This window comes from Chiroxiphia lanceolata, chromosome 8 (assembly GCF_009829145.1).
Source record: "Chiroxiphia lanceolata isolate bChiLan1 chromosome 8, bChiLan1.pri, whole genome shotgun sequence".
NCBI classification, from domain to species: Eukaryota; Metazoa; Chordata; class Aves; order Passeriformes; family Pipridae; genus Chiroxiphia; species Chiroxiphia lanceolata.
In genome coordinates, this window is record NC_045644.1 from 14,537,797 (window position 1) to 14,561,239 (window position 23,443).

The 23,443-nt window shown below is 38.4% G+C and overlaps 1 protein-coding gene across 6 annotated transcripts in view; it reads left to right on the forward strand.

Annotated features, from left to right (window-relative positions):
* The window catches only part of LCOR (ligand dependent nuclear receptor corepressor), an 88,153-nt gene that overhangs the window by 39,529 nt on the left and 25,181 nt on the right, over positions 1–23,443 (forward strand). For 4 of the 6 annotated variants that reach the window (XM_032694429.1, XM_032694430.1, XM_032694432.1 and 1 more), the window contains 3 exons: positions 1,207–1,339; positions 5,730–6,017; positions 8,840–8,933. In XM_032694429.1, the coding sequence (XP_032550320.1) occupies positions 1,207–1,339; positions 5,730–6,017; positions 8,840–8,933 (515 nt within the window). Of the gene's footprint in view, positions 1–1,206; positions 1,340–5,729; positions 6,018–8,839; positions 8,934–9,037; positions 9,567–11,705; positions 21,231–23,443 lie in introns of those variants that run through there. The other 2 variants (XM_032694434.1, XM_032694435.1) reach the window with 2 other exon arrangements.

Consider the following 23,443-nt stretch of genomic DNA (forward strand, 5'->3'; position numbering starts at 1 on the left):
ACCCTGTCTGAATAGTATCTCCCTTTACTTTTGATAGAGAGCTTTTGGAAGCTGTTGAATTACAAATATGATGTGAGAGCCCATGTTGTTCAGGCCAGAGTCCACATCGTTTCATATTATTACCCTTTGCACGTAGTTCACGTGACTGCTGTGTTTGTTAATTTACTATGGGCTGGCTATCTAACCTTGCTTCATGAAACCTCTTGAAGTTGAGACAGCACAAACTTAAGAATTACTTATTTTTTCATTTATTGTGTTTTATAAATGAATTGACAGTTCTTTCCTTCCCTTCTAGTCCTGAGGATATGAATCTGAAATAAACTTACACAGTAAAGGCCAAAAAAACCAGATGCAGCTTAGATATTATGGTAACTGATACTTTGTAAAGGTTAACAAAACAAAACACTCCCTAAACCCAAAGAGTAGTTGTGTATGCATTCCTGCAGTAGGTAAATACAGGTAACTTTAATATAGCTTAAAACGAAAGTGGAGGGAGAGGGACAAAAAAGGGATTGTTCTCCTGAGTAGGAGCAAGGCATTAAACTGAATGAAATGAGAAAAGGGATGTGTATTTGGGGGAGGAATCCAGGTGTTTAGATTTTGTATTTTTGTGACCTTTCCTTCTAGTTTCTTGAGCATATTTAAAATGAGTGATTTATCCTGGCATCTCACACATTTCATTATCCTAGTTTGAAAATATTGGAGATAATTGTTTCTAATTGTAAGAGAGAGAATGGATTTTAATTAATTGTAGGTGTTGTAACAGCTAACTTAAGTTTATTTCACTTAAAAGAGGCTACTACTGAGCCTCTTCACAAAAGGACCTGTTTGTTGATAATGCTTGGTCATTTTTTGCTCAGTTGCATGAACGCTGTGTAGAGTAAGGAGAACTACCTGTGTTTTGCCTTCAATAGTTATTTCTTGGATCTAAAAGTAACAGCCAAAGAACAAGTTCTAGGTATGAGATTTGCAGCCAAATGTTGTAAAACATCTAAGTCATCTTCTTTATACTGGGCTCTTATTTCCCGTAATGTTATCAAAACTTACAGGCTTCTGCTGCATTTACAACAAGAAAACAGGACAAAGTACAATGTTCTGAAGCAGTCAAAAAACAAGTCGTGGTTTCAATAGATTCAACTCTGTGCTGAGTACCTAAAAAAGTTTTGGGAATCAGGAAGATCTTACAAATATTAAATATCTTTACAGGAACACTTAGTCAGTCTGGATGAGCCAGCCTCGGAAGCTGGACAAGAAGCTCTGCTTAGACAAGAGCAAGCAAAAATCATTCGTTTTGAAAGGCAAGCGGAAGAGTTCCTCAATGCAGTCTTTTACAGAAAAGGTTAGTTTTAATGGGGGGAGGGGGGAATAGTGTCTCTTGTGGTCTCTTTGCATGCAATGCAGTTATCAAAGATCTGATGTTCAAGCTGTCACTGTTATGTTCGGTATTTTTCAGTTGTCTTCTTTATATGTATTTATTAAGAGTAAAAATTGACTCTCAAGTAATGTAGCAATACAGTAGTGTGGGCTTGGGACTGAGGATGAGAGTATAACATATTTAACCCTAAACCAGATCTCTCCATGAGAACACTGGTGTTTTCACTTTTGGAGACATGACTCAGTTCTTACCCAGCAGAACTGTTCCCCTGAACCAATGTTTAGGTGAGTGGGCTGTTTAGAAGTAAGGTCAAGTGGCAGTGGTGGTAGTAGGTGGGTAATGTTTTTTTTAAAAAAATATTTATTTTATATTAATGGAATGTGTACTAATGCAGTTTTTCTTAAAGGTCATCAGTCTTCTCACTATGAGTAGTGATTACCCACCCTATCACCATCAATTTACAGTATAAAAATTGTTGGAATAGTGCTAAGAGGGATATATGGAGGATTCAAAATGTGATCAGCAAAAGAATTGGAAAATCTGTGCTGTAGAATATGCTGAAAACAATAACAGCAGCTCAATGCTAGAAAATCCTCAAAATATATTCTGGAGAGTTGTCACTTAAACTGTGCTCTTAGGAAGGCAAAAACTCATTTCACTCTTTTCTACAAATCTGAGAAATGGGAATCCAGAGGTTGCTTCCAAATGCATCTTGAATGAAAGTACATCATACTTATCAGTCTAACCCATGTGTGAGAAAATCTGCCAAATCAGTGATTCCAACCTATCTGCTGGGGGACAATGCAAGGCTTCAGTTTAACAAATTAGAAATTGCTGTAGCCAGTCCTCAGCCCTTCCTCCCAGTGACCAAAATATTTAAAGGTGTTTTAAGTAGATAACAGTATCTTAGCCTTTCTTTTATGACTCAAATGAATAAATACAAGCTATAAATTATGATGCTTCTATACTTTTTGCAATACATGCAGGACGGTAGGGAAGGATAGTTACTGCATTACTACTGATAGTTCAGATAATGCCTTTATTCCAAGGCTTCCTTTTCAATTTTGGTGTTTTTTTTTTTCTTTTAAGGTAAATGTTTCCTTTTGCTTTTAAATTTATCCCATCTCTCTTTTTGAATCCAGAAGGAATTTAAGAAAACTAAAATCTAGAGAAAATACAGGTTTTTTCCATATTACTTCTTCTGGTGAGGAAAAGGAAGGGCACTTCCATCAGTTCAAGATTGTTTATGAAAGACTTAAATCCTTTAACACTGAGCTTAAATTTTTACTTATGATGTGTGTGTGTGTGTGTGTGTGTGTGTGTCTTCTAGGAAAGTGTATGCTTTTCTAATTTGTTGGGAAACTAGTGGCAGATATTACAGTGTGCTAATGAGGGGTATAATACTCTGTCCATGGCCAGATACGTGGAATGAAGATAATAAAACATGTCAGATGTCTAAGGAATGTTTGAGAATTTTTTTTAATATGCTCTTGTTTTCCTTCCTCTGGCAAAACTATGCTTGGTGCAAGAGTAATAAGGAAGGGGTAGAAGCCTGGTAGGAAGTCAGTTCTGAATCCTCAGTGCACTGTTGTCAAGCTTGTCTGTATTTAGATTGTTTGAAATCTAACTCATGCCACTGCCGTAAGATCCCCAGGCACTGTCATACCAAAGAGGACACAAACAATGGCAGAACTCTGACGTTCCTACATTGTTCAGAGATGCTGAGCTCTCCTGGCTTTGTGCCAGCGATTAGTTCTTTTCTTCTTTCCATCCTCACTGCCAGTAACATTTGAGACATGGATTTTGTAGCCCAGGTAGATCAGGGAAAATGCAGATGTTCTGTGAACAGGTGCCTGTTGTATGTTGAGGCCACACATTCATGTACTGAACATAAATAAGTAATTAGCAAGATCAGCAAACTTTTTGAACAGGTTTAATGTCCATTAATCTTACATCCTTTCTCTGAAATTCGTGTCCGTGCCACTCTGACTCAGTAATGCTTCCTTCAAATGTTCATGTTTTCTAATGAAAGCAGGGTGGTAGAACTTAGTTGTCTGTTACCTTTACTTTGTAGAAGGATAGGACCTTTTTCTGGTTTAATGAAATCATACCTTTTTTTGTTCGATACTGCCCTTTTAAGATTTCAGTATAAAAATACACAAAAGCTACGAAGGCTTTAAAGCTCAGAGGTACTGCTTTAGACTATAGCTGATAAATATTTGCCATATTTTTTCTTCCCTGAGAATTTCCATGTTTTAGTTAGTTTTTGTTTTGTTTTGTTTTAAAAAAGAAACCTAGACAGGAGACAAGATAAACATCTGGTTGATTTCAAGAGGTGCTGCAGGGGCACCAGCTCATATTTTCCACTCACTTTTTTAACAGCTTTAATCCTTAGCATTCAGGCTTTCTATTAAGCAAGAAGTCTTTAATGTAACTAGGTAACTATTCTTCTGCTTGAAAATGCAGTTTTGTGTCCTGAACTAGTGAGTTTACCTTGAGCAGCACTAGAAAGTAGTCATTCTGGGCTGATTCTTTGAAGTTACAGATTATGAAGATGCATGGCTGTAGACATATGTAATATTTTATTTCTGGGTGTGTAAATATGTTCAGCTGCGAGCATTACTGAATTGAATATATAAACATGGTGCACAGTAAAGGCCTGATTCTTCATTCAGAAAACACAGGTGCCATGGAGCTCTGCATTCCTGCCAGCCCCATTTGTATATGCTACAAGCACATGTCAAATGGTGTCACACAAATTAGTGTGATCATGCCATCAATTTGTGTCCCTCTGGGCCTCCCTAGAACCTTTTTATGTCCTTCAGCAGTTTATAGTGAAGAGGCTAGAAAGTGGAAGAAATGTCACCATAGCAGAACAAAGCCTCCACCCTTTTCCAGGCTGGTGTCCTTGTGGGCCATTTGGGAAGGAAGTGAGACTATAAATGTACCAAAATTTAAGTTTGGCTCATTTCTTGGTGTCACCTTAAAATAGTAGTATCTCATACTTAGCAAAAATAAAACATCCTGTAGATTTTACAAGAAAATGGTTACATATTTACATAAATGTCCTGAAAGTTTACAGTTATTGTGCTGCTATGAGAGTATACATAGTGACTGTATAAGGTCTTAGGTGTAGAAAGTTGTGCTTAACAGGAAGGAATTTGGGCTTGATGAATGTTTAAAGCTCAGTATGGTTTTTCATCAAGAAACACCGTGGCTGCTTACTGCTGCTCTCTGTTTTGTGGGCAACCCTGCTCAAACCTTCATGTCAGTCATCTCTTACACATATGTTAAAGCTGGTTTGTTGGATTGGTGCACTTTTGTAAAAAATGGTGGCAAAAGGCAAATCTAACACTGTAATGTCCCACAGAAGATTTTGCTAATGCATCTAATAGTTCAATTTCAATAGATTGCCTTTCAACCTGGGCAATTTCTTTTTAAAGAGGAAGTAAACACTTCTCTATTGTTAAGAGCTGCTTTTAAAGATTTGGCCAGAGAACACAATCAATGTTTGAAGTGAAGTGGTAGGGCTTAGCTTCTGTGATTTACGAGTTAGACACTTGCCTTCACATCAGGGATTAATACTGGTCTAAAATACTGATTTTTGTCAATAAGTTTTAGTTGCCCACACTCCCAAATACCTCTGTATTTATACACTATTTCATGTAAATAAATTGGAATGTCTACCTGTTCCATTTCACATTACTTACTAATAGATTTAGCAACTCTTCTAGAAATCTAATTACTTTTCATGTGACACATCCTGGGTTTTTGTGTATTTGCAAGTTCCTTGGGTAGCCCCTGATGGTGTATTGATTACTATGGTAGAAATGTCAAAAGGAATAGATAGAATGAGATGGAAGACACTTGAACGTTTGATCTTCATGTGAATTATTTTGAATGATCAGAACTGTAGGGCTTTAATTCTCAGTAGACCTGTAGGGGACTGCTGCAACATTTTCCCCTTCTGTAGCTGCAGGTAAGTTGCTCAGTTCTTGCACTGAATAACCTGTTCAATATTTTTGGAATGGGCTTCATTACTTAGTACTTTTGCTCATGGGTCTATACCTCTTAAAGGTCTGGTTGAATATATCTGTTTGTGAAAACAAAAGATGAGATTGCATATTTCTTTCAGGAAACTTTTTGAAACCTTTCATTTTGAAAGGCCATACCAGAATTAGCAATGGTTCTTGTGCAGGTATTCTAAGACTTAAGTACATTTTCTACAGAAACTCTCTTTGGCTTTTATTTTTTTTCCCTAGATTTTTTTTTTTTTTTGGTAAATAAACTGACTTAATATAAAAGCTGTTTTACTTAAAGTGCTTCCTTTAAAAGAAATCTCTAATATTTGCAGACAGTCCCAGGGTCTCTGACCCCAATATTCCCCTAGTGGCCCGTGAGATCATGCAGCGAATGATCCGACAGTTTGCTGCTGAATATACCTCAAAAAATAGCTCTACTCAGGACTCCAGCCAGCCCAATAGCACAAAGAACCAAAGCCTGCTGAAAGCATCTCTGGTCGCCTCCTCTCCCACGGCTGCAACTGCTCAGAACCCTGTGCTCAGCAAACTGCTCATGGCTGACCAAGACTCACCTCTGGACCTTACTGTCAGAAAGTCTCAGTCAGAACCTAGTGAACAAGGTAGGACTCTTACCAGTGTCTTACATCCTACAGCAATCCATTAATGGCATTCTTGTTGCAAATCCAGACAATTAGAAGGCTGCACTTTTGCATAAAATGAAAAGTGGAAAAGCAGTAGATGTTTTTGCAGTAAAATAATGACTGTGTAGATGTGGTGCAAGAGAAACTTTTTGAAAGAATGTAGGCCCATAGACATGAGTGATTCTTCTGAAGAAGGGCAAAGGGGATGGACATGCTCCAAACTCAGGATAAATGTGCTGTTCCTACTGGAAGCTCTAAAAAACAGTCTGCCAAAATAGACTGTATGCTTGCTGATAAGACAAGTTCATGTGGTCATGAAAACTATAATGTTGTCTCTTCTCTGAAGATCAGTACATACTCTAACTGAAGGGCTGATTTATTTTCTTTCTGGTCATGGTGTGAGAAGAGTATCTTTTAAAAGTCTGTGAGAAATTGCTTTGTGAAGGCTGTAAAAATGATACCCATGAACTGCACTAAACTTCCAGGTTTGTGTGCTTGGAAGAAATGTCTCTTTCCTACCTTAAAAATAGACTTGTTCTGCAGAGCACAGATTGAATAACTTGTAACAGTGTTTCAGAGCTTATTTTAATTCAAAAACCTTGCTTTCCATCAGAATTTTTTTTTTTGCTAGCAAATTCTGTGAGTGATGTAGTATGTGAACTTTTTTTTCTGAAACTGTTGAACAGAGGTTATCTTAAGTGTATCTTACTGATAGGATTAATATTAGCCCCTTTACCCTTCTTTAGAGATGTGTTAGTGCCTGAAGTCCTTCTATCACGGTAGGTTGTCTATCTGCAAGTGGAAATGGTGCCTTAAGAGAAAAAAAAAAGCCTTTTGCTATCCCTTTATTCTTTGAACTTGGGGGCTATCTTTATGTGTCCAACAATATGCAGCTTGGGCATCTGGACATTGCACTTACAGCACTTACTGAAAGCTGTCATGACATTTCAGTTACAAACTGCAGTGGAGGTCGAATGTTGTCTCTCTTGAAGTGAGGAGCTGTGCAGTTAGCTGATAGGCATTTGTTTCTAGCTAACTTCATTATAAATGCATTTCATGAGTGTGTTTTGCATATATGTTTATAAATGTTAAACTGTTCTCATTGTGAAACTTTGTGCTGAAAGAGAGGGAGAGAATCAATTTTACTTTTGTTCCTTTTTAATTAGAGGATGGTATGATGAAGAAAGCATGTACATGAACTGTTCTTTAGCTACCATGCAATGGAAAAAACTGTAAGATAATTTATAATGCTTGTAACATTTGTTATGGAATTAGAACATGTGCATATTGACTTATACAGTAATCTGTTTGCTGATGTAATTTTTGTTTCCAATTTACATTTAATGTAATTGGAAAGAGATTTTGCCAAACTTGTTAATGAGAGATTTCAGAGGCTGTCATGAAAGACTGCCAGTGATGCTTTGTGTTACATTTCATTCTAGTGGGTTGAGAGGGACCCAGCTAGTTGTAAACTTGTCTGTAGGGTATGAGGCTGGTCCTGCTTGACCTCAAAGACTTGTAGGTGATACTGACCCCTCTGATGGAGAAGGCGTGGATGCAAGTGCCTGTGGCAGCAGCCTGTGCTGTTCAGTGTAGCCACTTGAAAAGGAGGTGCTACTTGATCCAGTCTCTGTATCTTGTGCCTGCATAAGTGTTGTTCAAAAAGAAGATTGAATTTTCTGCTTGCTTAAGTTTGGGTTATGGTGTGTTCCCAAATGCAGTGGGTGGAACAGCTTTCCGTAAGTTAATTCTAGTTCACTGTTTATCATGTTTTTTTCTCCATATGTCAAATGAGAACTTTGAGCAATCTGAAAGCCGTCTTACATTGTTCTTGTGTTGGGTGGTATTTACTTGATTAGATGGAATGAGCAATGAGCTCTGAAACGTCTCGACTTTACCTTGCCAACAGGTTTCACTTCTTTTTGCCTCACAAATTCCTCATTTCAAAGTTTCCAGGAACTTCAGATGGCTGGGCTGCTTTTATGAAAATGTTGCCCTTATTAAAATGACCAGAATTTGAAGCTGCTTCAGTGCAGTAGGAGAAAGGCTTTTCTGGCAAAAAGCACTCCCTTTTCTGGTGCCTAGAAATGCAGAGTTTATGTAAGGGTTTGCAGAGGAACATGGGTGAATGTGAGGAAGTGCCATTAGAGAATGGAGGAAGGAGTGTAGCAGGAAAGACAATTTGGTATAAGGAAGAGAGGGAATAAAATGACACAATAGAGGGGGAGAGACAGCAGCTTTGCCAGTAAGGACCCATTTGGAGACATGGGGAAAAAAAGATGAAACTGGCTGCCAGGTGAGGAGGAATCTCACACCTGTGCGTTCACTTGAAAGTGAGTTTCTAATACAAAATTCCCAGTTAATTTTCCTACAAGAGATTTGGATTGAAAAAAAAGAATTCAAATACTGGCTTACAGCTCTCCTTCAAGGGGTAAAATATCTCAGGAATTTGAAGATTGTCTCATTTTTGGACCACTGAGAGTTAGTTATGCAGTTGGCTCTGTTGTATCCTGAACTGTCATTTGTAGGTAATTTTTTAAACTATGTCTCTTGTAACAGATGCACTTTTAATTTTGTTAATTTTTGTTGTGATTTCTGAAGGCTATGTTGAAGTCACATGTAAACCATGTTGCAAACAAATCCGACCCTTATTTTGTTTAAAAATATAATAAAACAAAAAATGCTCTGTGCTAAATATGACTTTAGCTCAAAAGACTTGTTTTGTCTTCTCAGTTAAAGACAAGATCAGCGTGGCTGATCCTGCTTCTTCAAACACTGAAGTCATTCTTTTATCTCTACAGACGGTGTGCTTGATTTATCCACTAAGAAGAGTCCTTGTGCTGGCAGCACCTCTCTGAGTCACTCTCCAGGGTGCTCCAGTACTTCGGGAAATGGGTAAGAGAAAGCAACTTACTATGACCTCTTAAAACTGTTGTGGTTTGTTTTTTTTTTTAACTAAAAATGTGTGCTTACCTCCTGTTAATTTTAACTTACTTTAGGTGTTAACCCTTTGGAGTAATGTGTTTTTCGACTTGTACCTTTGGCAAATACCTTCACCCCACCTGCCAAATAAGAGTTGTTGCAAATTGAGACAGGTTTAACTTGCAGTTAGGAACACTAATATCTGTTATTTTGGCCAATTTGGTGCTTAGCCACAGATCTTTCTATTACCTATTTCTTGGGTTTAGTGATAAGTGATTTCCATGGAGATATAAGATCAGTTAAATGCATGAAGAGTCTTAGAGTCTTTGCAATATATTTAGACTTCATTTCACTTAGGGGAAAGTTTAGCTAACAAGAAAGTTTATTTAAGGGTAACAATGATTTGGGTGATGAACTATGCTGAATTAGATTTAAATCACTGCATGATTTTTGTTAATATTTCCTAGCATAAACCAACAACTTAAAAAAGAGGAAAGGGTCTGGGGCAGGGAGTCTGGTAATTCAGAAGACTTTAAATATGGCTCTTTGGATTTGCAATTGTACTCTAGCACTGAACAAGTTTTTTTTTTTAAATAATCACGTACTCTTGCCTAATCAGTTCAAGGTGTGAAACTGTTAAATTAAAAAAAAATCTTTAGGTTTCATATTTCTAATGATCACTATTTGCATACATTTAGAAATCCTTTATTCTTAGTTAGGATTGAGTTAATTGTACTGGAGAGGCTGACTGGGAGTATGAGGGATTTTGGGTCTTGATGGGAGAATTTTATCTTGAAGCTCCTGTGAACAAGTAATTTTTTTAGCGAAGTACAGAAAGTGTATGGTTTAAAGTGCTATTCAACTGCTGGATTTAGCTTTATAATATAGCCTTTGAAAAACTTGAAAATCTAACAACCCACTACCACCACCAATCCCATGTATTGATAACAACTGACTGAATTTTTGCGTTTCTCTTTGGAAAAATATTACTGTCTCAGATTTCTCCCTTCAAGATTACTTTTCCACTTAATATTTCTATTAATAAAATACTTCAAACCGTGTTTGATACTTTTTCACAAGTCTTTAGCATAAGCCTTCTCCACTAGCTCTTCACTTTCAATCCTGGACAGGTTATTTCCAGCTTTATTTTCCTAGGAAGGCAGCAGAAGCCACTGGGGCTCTGTACTGTTTGTTCCCTTGTTTGTGGATCAAGTGAGGGCCAAAGTCCAACACAGAGGGATGGCAGGGCCAGCATCTGGCACTGTCCTGCTCAGTTCTACGGGTCCAGAGAGGATGTGGCATACTGGCACCTGTGGTTACTTGTGCAGGTGTGTGGTACATGAGGTTGGCTGCAGTTTGTTTAGCATCAATGAAGTCAGGTGTAACCCTCTATTAACTGCCAGTATGACCATTATTTAGGTGTAGAATCACTGGTGCACGCTGTGATGCTGATACATGCTGTAGAAGGGGCAGAGAGTGCACATTGCTTGAGAGGGTTCTCTGGAATTGCAAACTTTCACTCATTTCTCCGGATTCTGTTCTGAATCCTTGTGGACTCTTGTTATGCACTTCACCTATGACTTGTTGCATCCTGGAGAGAAGCGAGCAGCGTATGTATCAAGCACTGTGTATGTTACCTGCCAGGTCCTTTCAGCGGATGTATTTTCTCTAAAGACTTTTTTTAATCCCAGTGTGATGTTAAAATAATAATGTAGCTTTTCAGTAGTACGTATCCTATCTTTAAATAACGCTGACTTAGCCGGACGGCTTTACACCAATATAGTGTCCCAGAGCTTTAAAATAGATTCATTGTTAATCTGTGTGTTGAACATGGAGAAATTTGGAGGTGGATTTTGAGCCTTAGTTATTACAGGGGGCTAAGCAAGCAAAGCATTAAAAAAGATGTGATTCTCTTCAGCAGTAGTACTTTGTTTCATAGAAAGAACTCTTGTGATGAAAGGAAAATGGTAAAAATACTTTTTTTTTTTGGATGTTTTTAACCCTTGATCTGTATGACAGTTGGAAGTTAGATCTTTCTTTATATCAAATGAGAATCAGGGATGTGTACGTGTCGTTAGTTGTTAAGAGAGCAATTTGATAAGTCTAATGTAATGCAACGTTTTTCTTTGTGATCCACAGTATCCCAGCTTTCATATTTGGTGCTTAATGAAAGTCAGGCAATACCTTTGAGGCCTGCTAAGCTTTTTCTTTTATCCTGAGCAGCAATTCTTCAATATGATGTAAGCAAACACCATCCAGGGTTTCCACCTATGTGTAGGTACTGCAGGTGGCAGTTATATTTGCATGTTGAATATGTTGCACTTTGGCTTACTCTTTTATTACTGTGCTTGTTTAGTGGTAACGTCACACCAGTAACACAGTTGTGTGTAGATCTATGGCGATTGATTACTACTTTGTAATTAAGGTGCGATTTTCAGACGCTTGCGCGAAGTCTTTTCTACTCCGAGAATTTGTGAACCCAACCAGAGACCAGCCAACAGGTTTCATTTTTCTTTGCCCAAAAAGCTTCTCTTTTTTTGCGAACAAGTTTTAAAACTGACTGATGCTGAGACTTAAAAAAAAAAAATAAAAAATTAAAATAATAAAAAAAATTTTAGAGAAAAATAAATAACACAAAAAGTGATGTTACCCAAGCAAGGCCTTCTAATAAAGGAGTGGCCCCCTCACCCATCCCTCCCTACCTGTGCAAGTCCTGCTCACATCAGTTTCCTTCCATCCAATTAGGCGACCTGGGAGACCCAGCCAGCACCATCCAGAGGGACTACAGAGTGGTGATGGGGTACCTCCAAGAAGCTTGCAGGATGGAACCAGGGAAGGTTATGGCCACTCCACATCTCTTAAAGTACCGCTGGCTCGATCACTCCAGATTAGTGAAGAACTGCTGAGCAGAAACCAGTTTTCTACGGCTGCCAGCCATGGGCCATCTGGACTACAGAATCATGGACAGCACTTAATATTATCCAGGGAGGCTTCTTGGGCAAAACCACACTACGAATTCAATTTCAGCCGCATGAAATTCAGGGGAAATGGTGCACTCAGCAACATCAGTGACCTTCCTTTTCTTACAGAAAACTCTGCCTTTCAAAAAATGGCACTTCAAACTAAACAGGATGGAAAAAAGGACGTGAGCCATTCTTCTCCTGTGGATTTAAAGATACCACAAGTTCGAGGCATGGACCTTTCATGGGAGTCCCGCACTGGTGACCAGTACAGCTATAGCTCTTTGGTAATGGGTTCACAAACGGAGAGCGCGCTTAGCAAAAAGTTAAGGGCTATCCTTCCAAAACAAAATAGGAGAAGTTTGCTGGATGCTGGACCAGATTCCTGGGGCTCAGATGCTGAGCAGTCTACCTCTGGACAGCCATATCCCACCTCAGATCAAGAGGGAGATCCTGGCTCCAAGCAACCTAGGAAGAAAAGAGGGAGATACAGACAGTACAACAGCGAAATACTGGAGGAAGCAATCTCTGTAGTTATGAGCGGGAAAATGAGTGTTTCCAAAGCTCAGAGTATTTATGGGATCCCCCACAGTACACTGGAGTACAAAGTTAAAGAGAGGCTGGGCACTTTGAAAAACCCTCCAAAGAAAAAAATGAAATTAATGAGGTCGGAGGGGCAGGATGTTTCAGTAAAGATTGAATTAGATCCCCAGGGAGAAGCAGCACAAAGTGCGAATGAATTGAAAGATGAGTAGGGATGTTGTAGAGTGCCAATTACTTTGCAAACTGGGTGAGCACTACTGCATAGTTCAACCATCACTGAGCGCACCTGAGTCTCCTGTTTACTGCAATGCTCTTTCCTTTGCAGTTTAGCATAGACTTGTGTGAACACAGGTGAAAGATGTGCTCTGAATGTCACATTTGTAAATTTTTCTAGCCTGGTATGGTGCAGCTTCCCTCCTTCACCTGCCCACTCCCCTTTTTGTTCCTTTTTTCTTTGTTCTTTTTTTTTTGCCTTTTGCATGTTTCTCTGTAATAGAGAGTTGAGTTACCTCACAAAGAATGCAGATCTGTGGAAGTGGACATCTTGCCTGTAGAGCCTGCCTGAACTTCTGATGTTGGATTTTTCGTGTCTGCCTTTATAGAAATAAGTCCACTTTGTTAAACTGATACTCTCCTAAAACCAGGCATTTTCCAAATGAGAATCAGACTGTCATTCTTCAAAAACGTTTCAGAAATTTTTCTTCTCCCTTATTTTTTTGATCCAGTTGATTGAAAGATTTAAGCTAAATCAAATTATTTAGGAATGGTACCTCTCTTGAACTCAGATTTGTTTATTAGATGGATAATCAATTGGGTCTAATTAGGCTCTCCACTGTTTTCTTTCTAAATTAACCGTACTTACCATTCACTGTCTGCTTAGTGCTCACCCGGAGGGGAGGGGAGGGGAGGGAAAACTTACATACACTACCTTCAGAATATGTCAGTTAATTATTTATAACACTACCTTCACTGTAATTTTATTTGGTATTTTTGAAGGGTGATATTTAGACTCACCTGCTTGAGGATGTAGCCTTATCTCACGGAAGACAAGCTTCTCACAGTCAGGAGCAGTCAGGGTACACTAAATGATGTATTAGGGTATGCCTCATTATACCAGAACTATGGTTCTTTGTGACCTTCATGCTTTTTACAGACTTGATTCTGAGTTTACTAAACTCTGTGGTTCCAACCGGTAGTTTAAATGGCTCTAATCTAGGGAAGGGGGATTTGTGTAATAAACTACTGTGATATTGCAAAAAAAAGGAAAAAAAAAAAAAGGAAGAAAAAGCCCACAAAATGGTGATCTCAAACGTTACAACCTCAGTAGTCTGCCCAAATATCCACATTAGTGAAGGAGCTTGTTAATGTTCAGGGAAGAAGTAAAACACTGGTAGCCTGATCTAATTCAGGCTCTGCATCATATCTATCTGTAATACTGTCAGGGTCGAACACTCAATGAATGGGTGTTTCCTTTTTAAATATTACAGTTGCCAGTAGCAGGAATTAATTGAAGTCCTGCTTTTTTGTTGTTGTTTTTATTTAATCTATTTTGATAGTGGTTTAGCACATGCTAGAATGAGCATTTAAACACCGTAAAAGCACTCCGTAAACCACAAATCTGGTTTGTTTTTGTTTTTTTTTCAATATGGTGATATCATTCTGATTATCTGGAGATCCAGGATAAGTTTTGTACAGAACTTTTATCTTTGATACTTTCTGCGGGAGTGGTCAGTAACTAAGTGGAGCTTACTGGACTTACCACAACATGACCAAATCGGAATTGCTGGTTCTTCAGGTAGAAGCAATTTGGTCTTAATCTGTGCAAAAGGTAGATAGAATTACCATTTTTTTCCCCCCGATTTGCACAACCAAAAGAAGCATTGGAGTTTTTATGTGAGAGCATTAAGTGATGTCAGTGACTGAAAACGGTTTCTCAAAGTTCATGGGAGGGTGGCCTAGGTAGCCCTAGGGATGCTGAATGACTTCTGAAACAGTTGATTCTATTAGCCTCTCCCCCTCCCCAGCAACTTCATATTTTCAAAGGTTAGGCACACCATTGCTGTTGTTTAAAATATGCACTGCTCATTCTTCAAACGGACTGGGCATTTGGCCCCAAGTATACTTTGTTTTTGTTTACTTAATATATTTTTAGTCCTCAAAATCCTGGTTCCTTGTAGCTCTCTAGTTGTCATCTTGGCATTTAAAGCAGTTTAAGCTCAGTAGCAGTATATAAACTCTGCAATACGTTCCAGTTTAGCTGGTGATTGCAATAAAGGTGCAGTTTAAGGTGTGGTTTCATCTGCTGTTGGAGGTTACGGTAGAAAGTTTGTTGCAAGTTTTTTTAAAAAAAAAAAGTTAACACAGTTTTACTGTTGAGAGAGGTTTAACCTTTTGCAGTTGTCTTTATTTAAGCAACATGAGTTGAGTTTTATAAAACTTGTCACTGTAGTGTACGTGGAGTGCTCATTTTACTAACCTAAATATTTTGTATGTGTATGTTTAAGTGGGTGACAATCGTGCAGCAGAAGAATGGTGTGCCTACCCTTTAATGCTGCAGTTTTAAAAGAGAATTTGTCTTGTCATTTCAGACTGTAGGCTAAGAATTGTAAATAGATAGTGAGAAGTTGAGTACTCTTTATTTGCTTTGGTTAGAAAGTGGATTTAAAAAAAAAACCCAACAACAAACCAAACGCGTAACTCTCAGTTTAAATGTCCTGAGACCTGAAGATTGTAATACTCATGACTGCAAAGCTTTCAAACACAACACTTGATCTGTGATAACTTAATATTCAGGTAATCTTTCTTTTTCGAGAAGCTTTTGAACAACCATATTTCCTCCAAAGGTCTCTGTTTAAAAAGGAAAAAAAAGAAAAAGTGTAGATTATTTTTAAGCACTAATTGCATTACGTTGGTAACTGCAATATGAAATAGCCATTATTGTTTTGTGAAGCATGGTTGAGATTAGTTAGTGGTCCCTTTTTAAAATTTCATGAGCCTCTCAAAAAATAAAAACAAATTTAAAAAAAAGCTGCTGAATATTCAAAAGATATATATTTTACCTTATTGTAGGTTTTGTAAATTTAGTCTGTAATATTCAGGTGCACCTTTTAATGTTACCTTTTTGTTTCAAAGTCCCATCTAATGTATTTTCTCTGAGGTGATTCATCACATAAGACTAGTATCACTCTAAGTGCTGCAGTGATCACTAAGATTTTGTTTCATTTTTCACTACATATTTTTTGCAGGCGCTTTCAGTGTAGGTAACTAGTGGTATTTGGGATCATTTTAAATATATGATTGGAATTAATGTTTGTCCATTAGCATGCTTAATTTTCTGCTGACCAGCAGTTTGCATGGCCAGAATCCCTGGTTGACCATATTTTGGTGTGGGAAGGTGTGGTTCACTGCGGTCTTTGTAACAAAAGCCTTGTTTCTCATCTTATTTCTGGTAAGTGGATGCTTATGTTACTTGGATCACTTGGACAGGAGAAAGGTTTAAAATCTTTCGCCTGCTGCTCTTCTGAGATCGCATTAACGTGTAACATAGACAAACTGCAACCCTGTAAAAATCGAGACGTTGTTAGGAGGAGACCTTTCGGGTATTTTTTGTCACTAGTTTTCTCTTATTCCCGAGAATGTCCATCCGATGTAGTTATTGGACTTAACAGTATTGTTGTGTACTACGTTGATGTAGCTGAAAAAGCCTGACAGCAAGAAACTGTGAATTATATTTGTGGCAGTCTCTGAAAACTAGTTTTTCAGTCCAAGTACCATGAAGGAGAATCCCTCTCCCCTACCCCATCCTAGAAAAGTAATTTTATATTTTGTGTGTATAAAGTTTTAAGAATCGAAGTTTCATATTGTACTGAAGTTTAGGTGTCGCTTGGTAAATCTTTGCTGCAGCATATAATTGAAGATGAGTAAGGCTTAGTGTGGTAGGGGTCCTGGTGTGGAGTTAATTATCGTACAGTTCTGGTGAGAAAGCCCAACATGTATGAAATGTGTCCTTTTTTTTTTCTTTGGACTTGTAAGATGTAAAAGTGCTTTTTTAGAGCTCTGACCTATTACAAACTATTACCTCACTTTCAGCCAGCTGGATCCTCATTCCACAGTGTTGTAGGCATTATTGTGGCCGTAACGCTTGAGTACAGCTATAGAGTTGAACGTTTGCAGTTAGGTATTGTAGGGACACGTTTCTGGACTTGTTTTTATTTCTGTCTAAAGATAATTTATTTTCCAGTCATTCCCTGATTTTTTTTCTAAAGGTTCAAGACAGTTTCCTTTAGAATTTCTCATTTTATCCCTGTTGCACAGGAGAAGTTGCTGCATAAGCAATACAGGTATGCCTTTACTTTCTTCTTGTTGCAGAACTCGTAACTTGCTGCTTGCATTACCAACCCTATTGCTAGATCTGAAGTCGAACTCTGAATTTTCATGGCTGTTGGAGAAAAAAACCCAATTTTTAACAATGCAGGGGTACCGGTAGGATAGTGCCTCTAGTAAGGGAACACATTCAGCTTCTGTGTTCTCACACAACTCCTATACCACCTTTTTTGTAGAACTTTCCAGTGCTCGGGGATATTCCTAAACACGGGAGGTAACTGTGTGTTTAGACTGGATAAGAGCAGACAAGGAATAGTCTGTGCTTTGTCTTGTGGCAGGCCGACATTTTCATATAAATATTTCTTTCATGAGTATCTGGGAGTACATTGCCTTCCTCTGAAAATTCACCGGAGCTGGCAAAGGGATTCAGGGGCTTTAGGGTTGAGTAAGCTTTGTTGAACAACTTTTTAGTTCTGATTGAATTGCTTTTTTATTAGCTGCAACAATTGTTATTCAGGCAAAACTAGAATTGCCGTGTGTTTCTTTCCAGTTTACTTTCAAGTAATGTCCTTGAGTCTTAGGAGAAGAACACAGTGTCCAAGGAGTGAAGGGAACACTCTGCTGGTCCCTTTTTCTCAAAAACAGTGTGGCTGCATCTGTAATGTAAAGGCCTCTTTCTTCAGTGAAGACAAAATTTGAACTCTTAAGTGTAAGAATGCGTACATTTGTTGCAGTCCAAACTCTTATGAAGGCAAAATTATTAACCTGTACTGAAAGCTTTGTCACAATATTTTAAATAGGTTAAATTCTCTGCCAAATGTTAGAAGTAGAATGGAAAGTGTTGTTTCCCTCATTTTGTGAGGATCAGAAACATCAAGGTATTCCCCACAAATGTTTCAGAAACTAAATATAATTTCAGTCTAGGTCAATGTTGCTTTTTTCTAGGCACCAGTAGATAATGTTGACTAATACTGGTTTTAAAAGCTGTACTAAAAGAGAAATAGTTTTGAGACTAGTTTTAGTACTATAAAGGTTTCTACTTGATCTTGAATTATATTGAAAACTCAGTAATTGGAACCTTCAGAAACCTGAAAAGCTGCACTGCTACTTATATGCAGTTCTGATGGATGCATCAAATAAAATAGTGACTACAGTAACTCATTTCAAGTTATCCAGTGTATAAACACAATGCACTGTGATGATCACTAGGCAGAGAGATATTACAAACTCAAAATGATCTGTAGATCCACTTCAAGTATACTCAGAAAAAACTGTTAAGTAGTTACAGCATTCCACTGTCCATCCCTCTCCTTCTCTCCTGTTCTTACTTTGACTGGGGCCAAGTCTCTATACCAGTATTACAGCAGCAGTTTTGAATCTCGTGTCCTACTGAATTATGCTTATATTCAGGTATTGTCATAAACCCCTTCATATTCAGAGAGCTTTATTTAATCCTCACAAAAATCTCTTAGCCCAGTCACAAAATCAATTTTCCTGGGTGACGTACTAGGAAGGAGGATTTTTTTCAGTCTGTCCAGGGCATTTCATTTACCTTGTTGAAAACAAACATCCCTGCCCCTGCCCCTCTTGTCTCTGCTGAATTGGTAAGTATAATTTAGAAGGACTCAAGATGATAACTCTACCTTATGGAGCAGGGATTAGGACAAAGCCTTCATTCTGACTGGAGCAGAAAAAGCTGTCAGAAAAAATTTCTATAGTCATCACCTAGTACAGTTTAACTTAATATTTTTTTCCTACATGGAAATAATGAGGACACCACTACAGATACTAATACAGTTTATCAACTACTTGGTGCTACATTTCTCAAATACTTTTGCAGGTAATTTTTTTTATGCCTGCGCTGAAAGCATGTAAACTTTACTGTCACTATAAAAAAGCACTTGTCTGACCTATTCTAAAGTACCAGAAAAGGGATAAATAACTGCAGCACTTTTTCTGTTACAATGCCAGAGTCTTAATTAAATCTGGTCTTCAGGTTATGAGATATTTGAAACGTACAATCTAGGATCATTAATGGCTTTTCGGGTCAGATCACAAGGTCTCTTAGGATATTAATCTGTCTTTTAAAGACTAGTACAACAAAATGTTCTGGAGTTCAGGCAGGGGATGTATATATACATGCCTGGTATTTTTAACTAATCATTTCAATAGGCCATTTCAGGGCTTGACATTTGGAATCTGGGATGATGGGTAGGGAAAGGGAAGTTTCCCAAACTGAAAAATCATTTTGGACCATTGTTTAATGTTCAGTTTGAAAACTATATCACAAGAAAATGGGTAGGGATTCTTGCTCCCTTATGCCTTCAGGGAATGAGTAGTATTTAGAATCTCTGGCTGAAATTCAAGCCTTTTTACCATGTAAATTTTTAATATAAACTCATTGACACGCTTTTTACATCTGAGGACTGAAAATGGATCTTAATGTTTAAGTTGTGGAATGGTTTATTTCTTAAATGAAGGGGGAACATTTAAAAAAATAGATTAGAATACCAGCATTAGTGAGCTTAAGGAATTTTAGTATGTAATAGCAAAGTATAGCAAAGTATTTGATTAAAAAAATTAATCTTGAATTGCTAGTCTGTAACTAGGTGCATTCTAATTTAGCAGGTGAATATTCTTTACTTATCGATATATGATGGGCTTTTTGCAAATAGAAACCTTTATCTGAGTCCCATGTGTTGCTTGTACTGATGGGATGTATGCTTACAGCAGCTTACTGCTGCTTTAAAATGTATAAAATGTTTTGAGTGTTTGCTCATAACTCTTTTTAACCTCCACTTGTTAAATTGTCAGACATTGGTATTTTATCAGTCCGCAATGTAAGTTTAAACTAATGTTCTTAGGAATCCAACTTGTACACACACTGTTTAAAAACCCTCAGGGACAGTTTACACACTATCCTCACTCAATTCAGGTACTTGTACTCTCTTCTTAAACCTAGCAGTGACTTGTATTTTGTTTTGCTTTTCTTTTGACGTGCTGATAGCACATCCTTGATGAATGTCAACTTAAAACTCAGTTCAGGTATCCAGGTATAACTCAGCCAAACAGATTTTAAAGCTGCATATTTACTCTCCAGCACACAGTGCCTCAGACACTTATAGTGGCATTCTGTATATTCAGTTATTACTACTGAGCAGATCGCGGTGGGGGTTCCTGGTATGTATTGTAAGAAATTCCTATGTATATTATATAATATGTATTATATTATATACATATATAGTATATATGTTATCTTAAACTTATATATTTTAAAATGCCACTACTAGCCAGCGCAGCTAAAAATGAAATACATTCCCAGCTGCTTCTGTGAACAGCAGAGGCAGCTTCTTAACGTGGCTCTTGCTTCTCTCTCACCATAACTACTTCTAACCTCAAGCACGGGTCCTTGGCTGTCTGACCTCTACACTCTAGTTATGCAATGTCCTTAGAGAATTCTGTGCACTGGCCACTGTGATGGAAACCAATGGGCCGGGAGTGCTTTGAGTTTATTAGTAATTGTTCTGCCAAAGTTGGTGTTTGTATGACAAGCGTGTAAAGCTGTCAGATAATCAGCAGAGGTCCAGGTCAGTCACGGTGTCTGTAACCGCCTCCACCTCCTCGGTAGGGCCAGACCTCAGCAGGTGCCTCCTGCCTAACGCTGAGCGCTGATTCACACCTGTAGTGCCAGGCCTCGGTGCTGCACTCACCTGGAGGCCAAACCAGAACTAAAATCTGCTGGTCTGCCCTCACAGTGATCTGTTGGCAGTCGCAAGTCAGCAACACCTCTGCTTTATTATTTGACGCTTTACAGCTAAAAAGTCTTCTCTTTCTATTTATGTAACCCATAGTCTTTGAAGAGTATGGAAAATGGCATTTCTCTCTGACCTCTAGAAGTTCAAGTGTCATGGGAAAAAAAAAACAGGAACCCCCCCTTTACTCTTATGGACCTCATTTCAATATACTGTTTACAGTTTGACGGAATTGTATAATTTAATATTTCTCTTGTACTGTAGTTTATATTTATTTACAGATTTTTTTTGTACTGTGTGATTTGAATTTTTTGTTCCTTGCTATGATCAATGTTTTATGTAGTAGAGCACTTATGATCACAAATTAAGGTTTTTGGTTTGATTGCACTACATTAATTTTTTTAATGCAGTTCTGATTTTTTGACTGGACTAAATAAGCTGTGTCTTAATGTATGTGATAAGTACTTTTAAATTTTTATTTCATGTGGTCCAATTTATTTTTTGCATTGTATGTCAAAGCGCTAATTCTCTTGTTGTGCATGTGTAAGATTTAATGGCTCCATTGTATTATTTGACCATGTCATTTTGGAAACACATTCCCAGCTGTAACGTTGTGTATGGTAGTTTTCACTGGATGCTAGACTTTTCAAAACCACTATTCTTCTAATAAATTTTGTTGTGAAAAACTTTAAGGGGTTCCAATTCTGTTGTTTCTAGCGTGCTTCGTAAATGCTCGCACTAATCACCCAAGGGTATGAAATGCAGACTGGGAAGAAGCAGGGGAGGAAGTGAAAATAGAAGGTAAAGCGATTTCTGGCTGAAGGATCGAGCTTTGGAATATCTCTCCTCCATTGGGTTCTTGTCCTAAATAAGATTGGCAATAAAGCTGCTTTAGCAGCTGGGTAGGGAATACATGTGAAAACTGAAACTCTGTCTCATGGCAGCCCAGTCTCATGAACTCCTGTACTCTAATTTGTGCTTCCCTGCTGGCCACCTTAATTTCTTTAATGGTAAATAATTTATTCAGTGAAGAAGGAACAGTCTCTCAGGAGGGAAAATAAAAGGTGATGTAGGCTTGTTCACTGAGCGCTTAGTAATGAGCCAGGGTAGGCAGGGCGGTAATGAAAGCGTGGCTGGAGCCCTGGGCACTGCCCCGTGCGGGTCGGTTCAGCTGTGGGGTTGGCAGTGAGCAGTGCTCTGGTTTGGGCAGCTGGGTTGTAGACGCTGGAGCAGACCCAACCAGGCTTGGGGAGGTTGCTTAGCTGCTCGCTAAAGCACTGCTGTTGCTTATATTTTCTCTGCAGCTTTACTTTCTTTGCTCTCCCTCCACAGAGGGGGCAGGCACCCAGCTCCCAGTGAGCACAGGGAGAGCTCCAGCAACTCCATCCTGCTGTCCCCCTGTGCAGGGGCATCAGGCCAACCCAGCGGTGACACCGTGCTGCAGCTGGCCCTTCTCTCAGACCCGTGTTTACTTTCTTGTGACTGTACTTTGGGCTGCACTACTTTTGATGTTATGCATTATTGATACTGAAATGCTGAATACTAAAAAGTAGGTTACAGTAAGTGGTGTATAATGGAACCCATGTGAGTTTAGGCATATCTGCTGCCCTTTTTTGTTCAGTCCTAGTTTGATTTTGAAAGTGATGCATAGGGATTTCCTGGCTTTAGGAAAATTTATAATGCTTTACAATGTCTAGCTCAGGTTTCTTTTCTCATGAGAAATTGGCTTTCTTTGCTTTTGCTATTGAAAAGTAGCTAATTTAGGGTTTGCAATTTTCAGTGCCTTTTTTTAAAGGTCCTTAAATAACTGTTACACTACAAACTAACTATTGTATTCCTTGTATACTAATACTGGTATTGAAAACAAAAAGCAAAATGCTAATTGGGTGTTGTCATTGGTTTACCTTTACCAAGCAAATCTCTTTTAAATAAAAAACTTGGTTTAACTAGAGTTTCCCTCTTACACTTATTCAGGAATAGTGAATCTTCATGTGTAAATAGCTTGAAAGCCTTGTGCAGTGAACTATCATTTATCGTATTTTTTTCTCTATATCTGAATACATCTGTCAAATCTATGAAAATAGCCTTTGAAAGTGATGCATCATATTCCCATCTGCCATTCTTTAGGATGCATTACACTCTGCAGGCTTGTCCCAGAACATTTTTAATCAACCCTTTAGTCCTGCGATTATCACAAATACCAAGTTTTTCTGCTTTTCCTGAAGGACTTGCTGATGGTCTCACACTGTTAAGCTGAAATTGTTCAGACTTAAAGGAATACAGTCTTGATTTCATAGAATCAACTGGGTTGGAAAAGACCTCTGAGATCATCAAGTCCAACCCTTGATCCAACACCGCTGTGGTTACTAGACCATGGCACTAAGTGCCACATCCAGTCTCATCTTAAAAACCTCCAGGGACAGCGAATCCATCACCTCCCTGGGCAGCCCATTCCAATGTCTGAAATTTCTTTTAAAGCTTTTTCCTGTATCATGATGAGAGTGCACAAGATGTTGCACCCAGACCCCGTAAGAAGCATCCAACCTGCTGTGTTTTAAAAGTAGAAAAGGAACACAATTAGCCCTGTAAGGCAGCTTTAAAACTTACCTGTTAATTTACTTCAGCTTGTTTGGACTCAGGAAGGGTTTGGAGCTACTCAGTTTGTTATTGGAAGAGGCAGCTGCTTCTTTTGAACCTGCAGGAGCGTGTCTGGTCACCTGAAGTAGCAGATTCTTTATGGAGTAGCAGTTGACTGTAACCCCTCATATGCCTGGGTCACTTGCTACAATGCAGATACTCCAGCAGATGTGAAATGACAGGCTCTGCTCACTGGTCCCTTATTGGAAGCATGAGCTGCTGGGAGAGCGAAGAGCCGGAAGCTTCAGATGTTGGCATTAAAACTAGA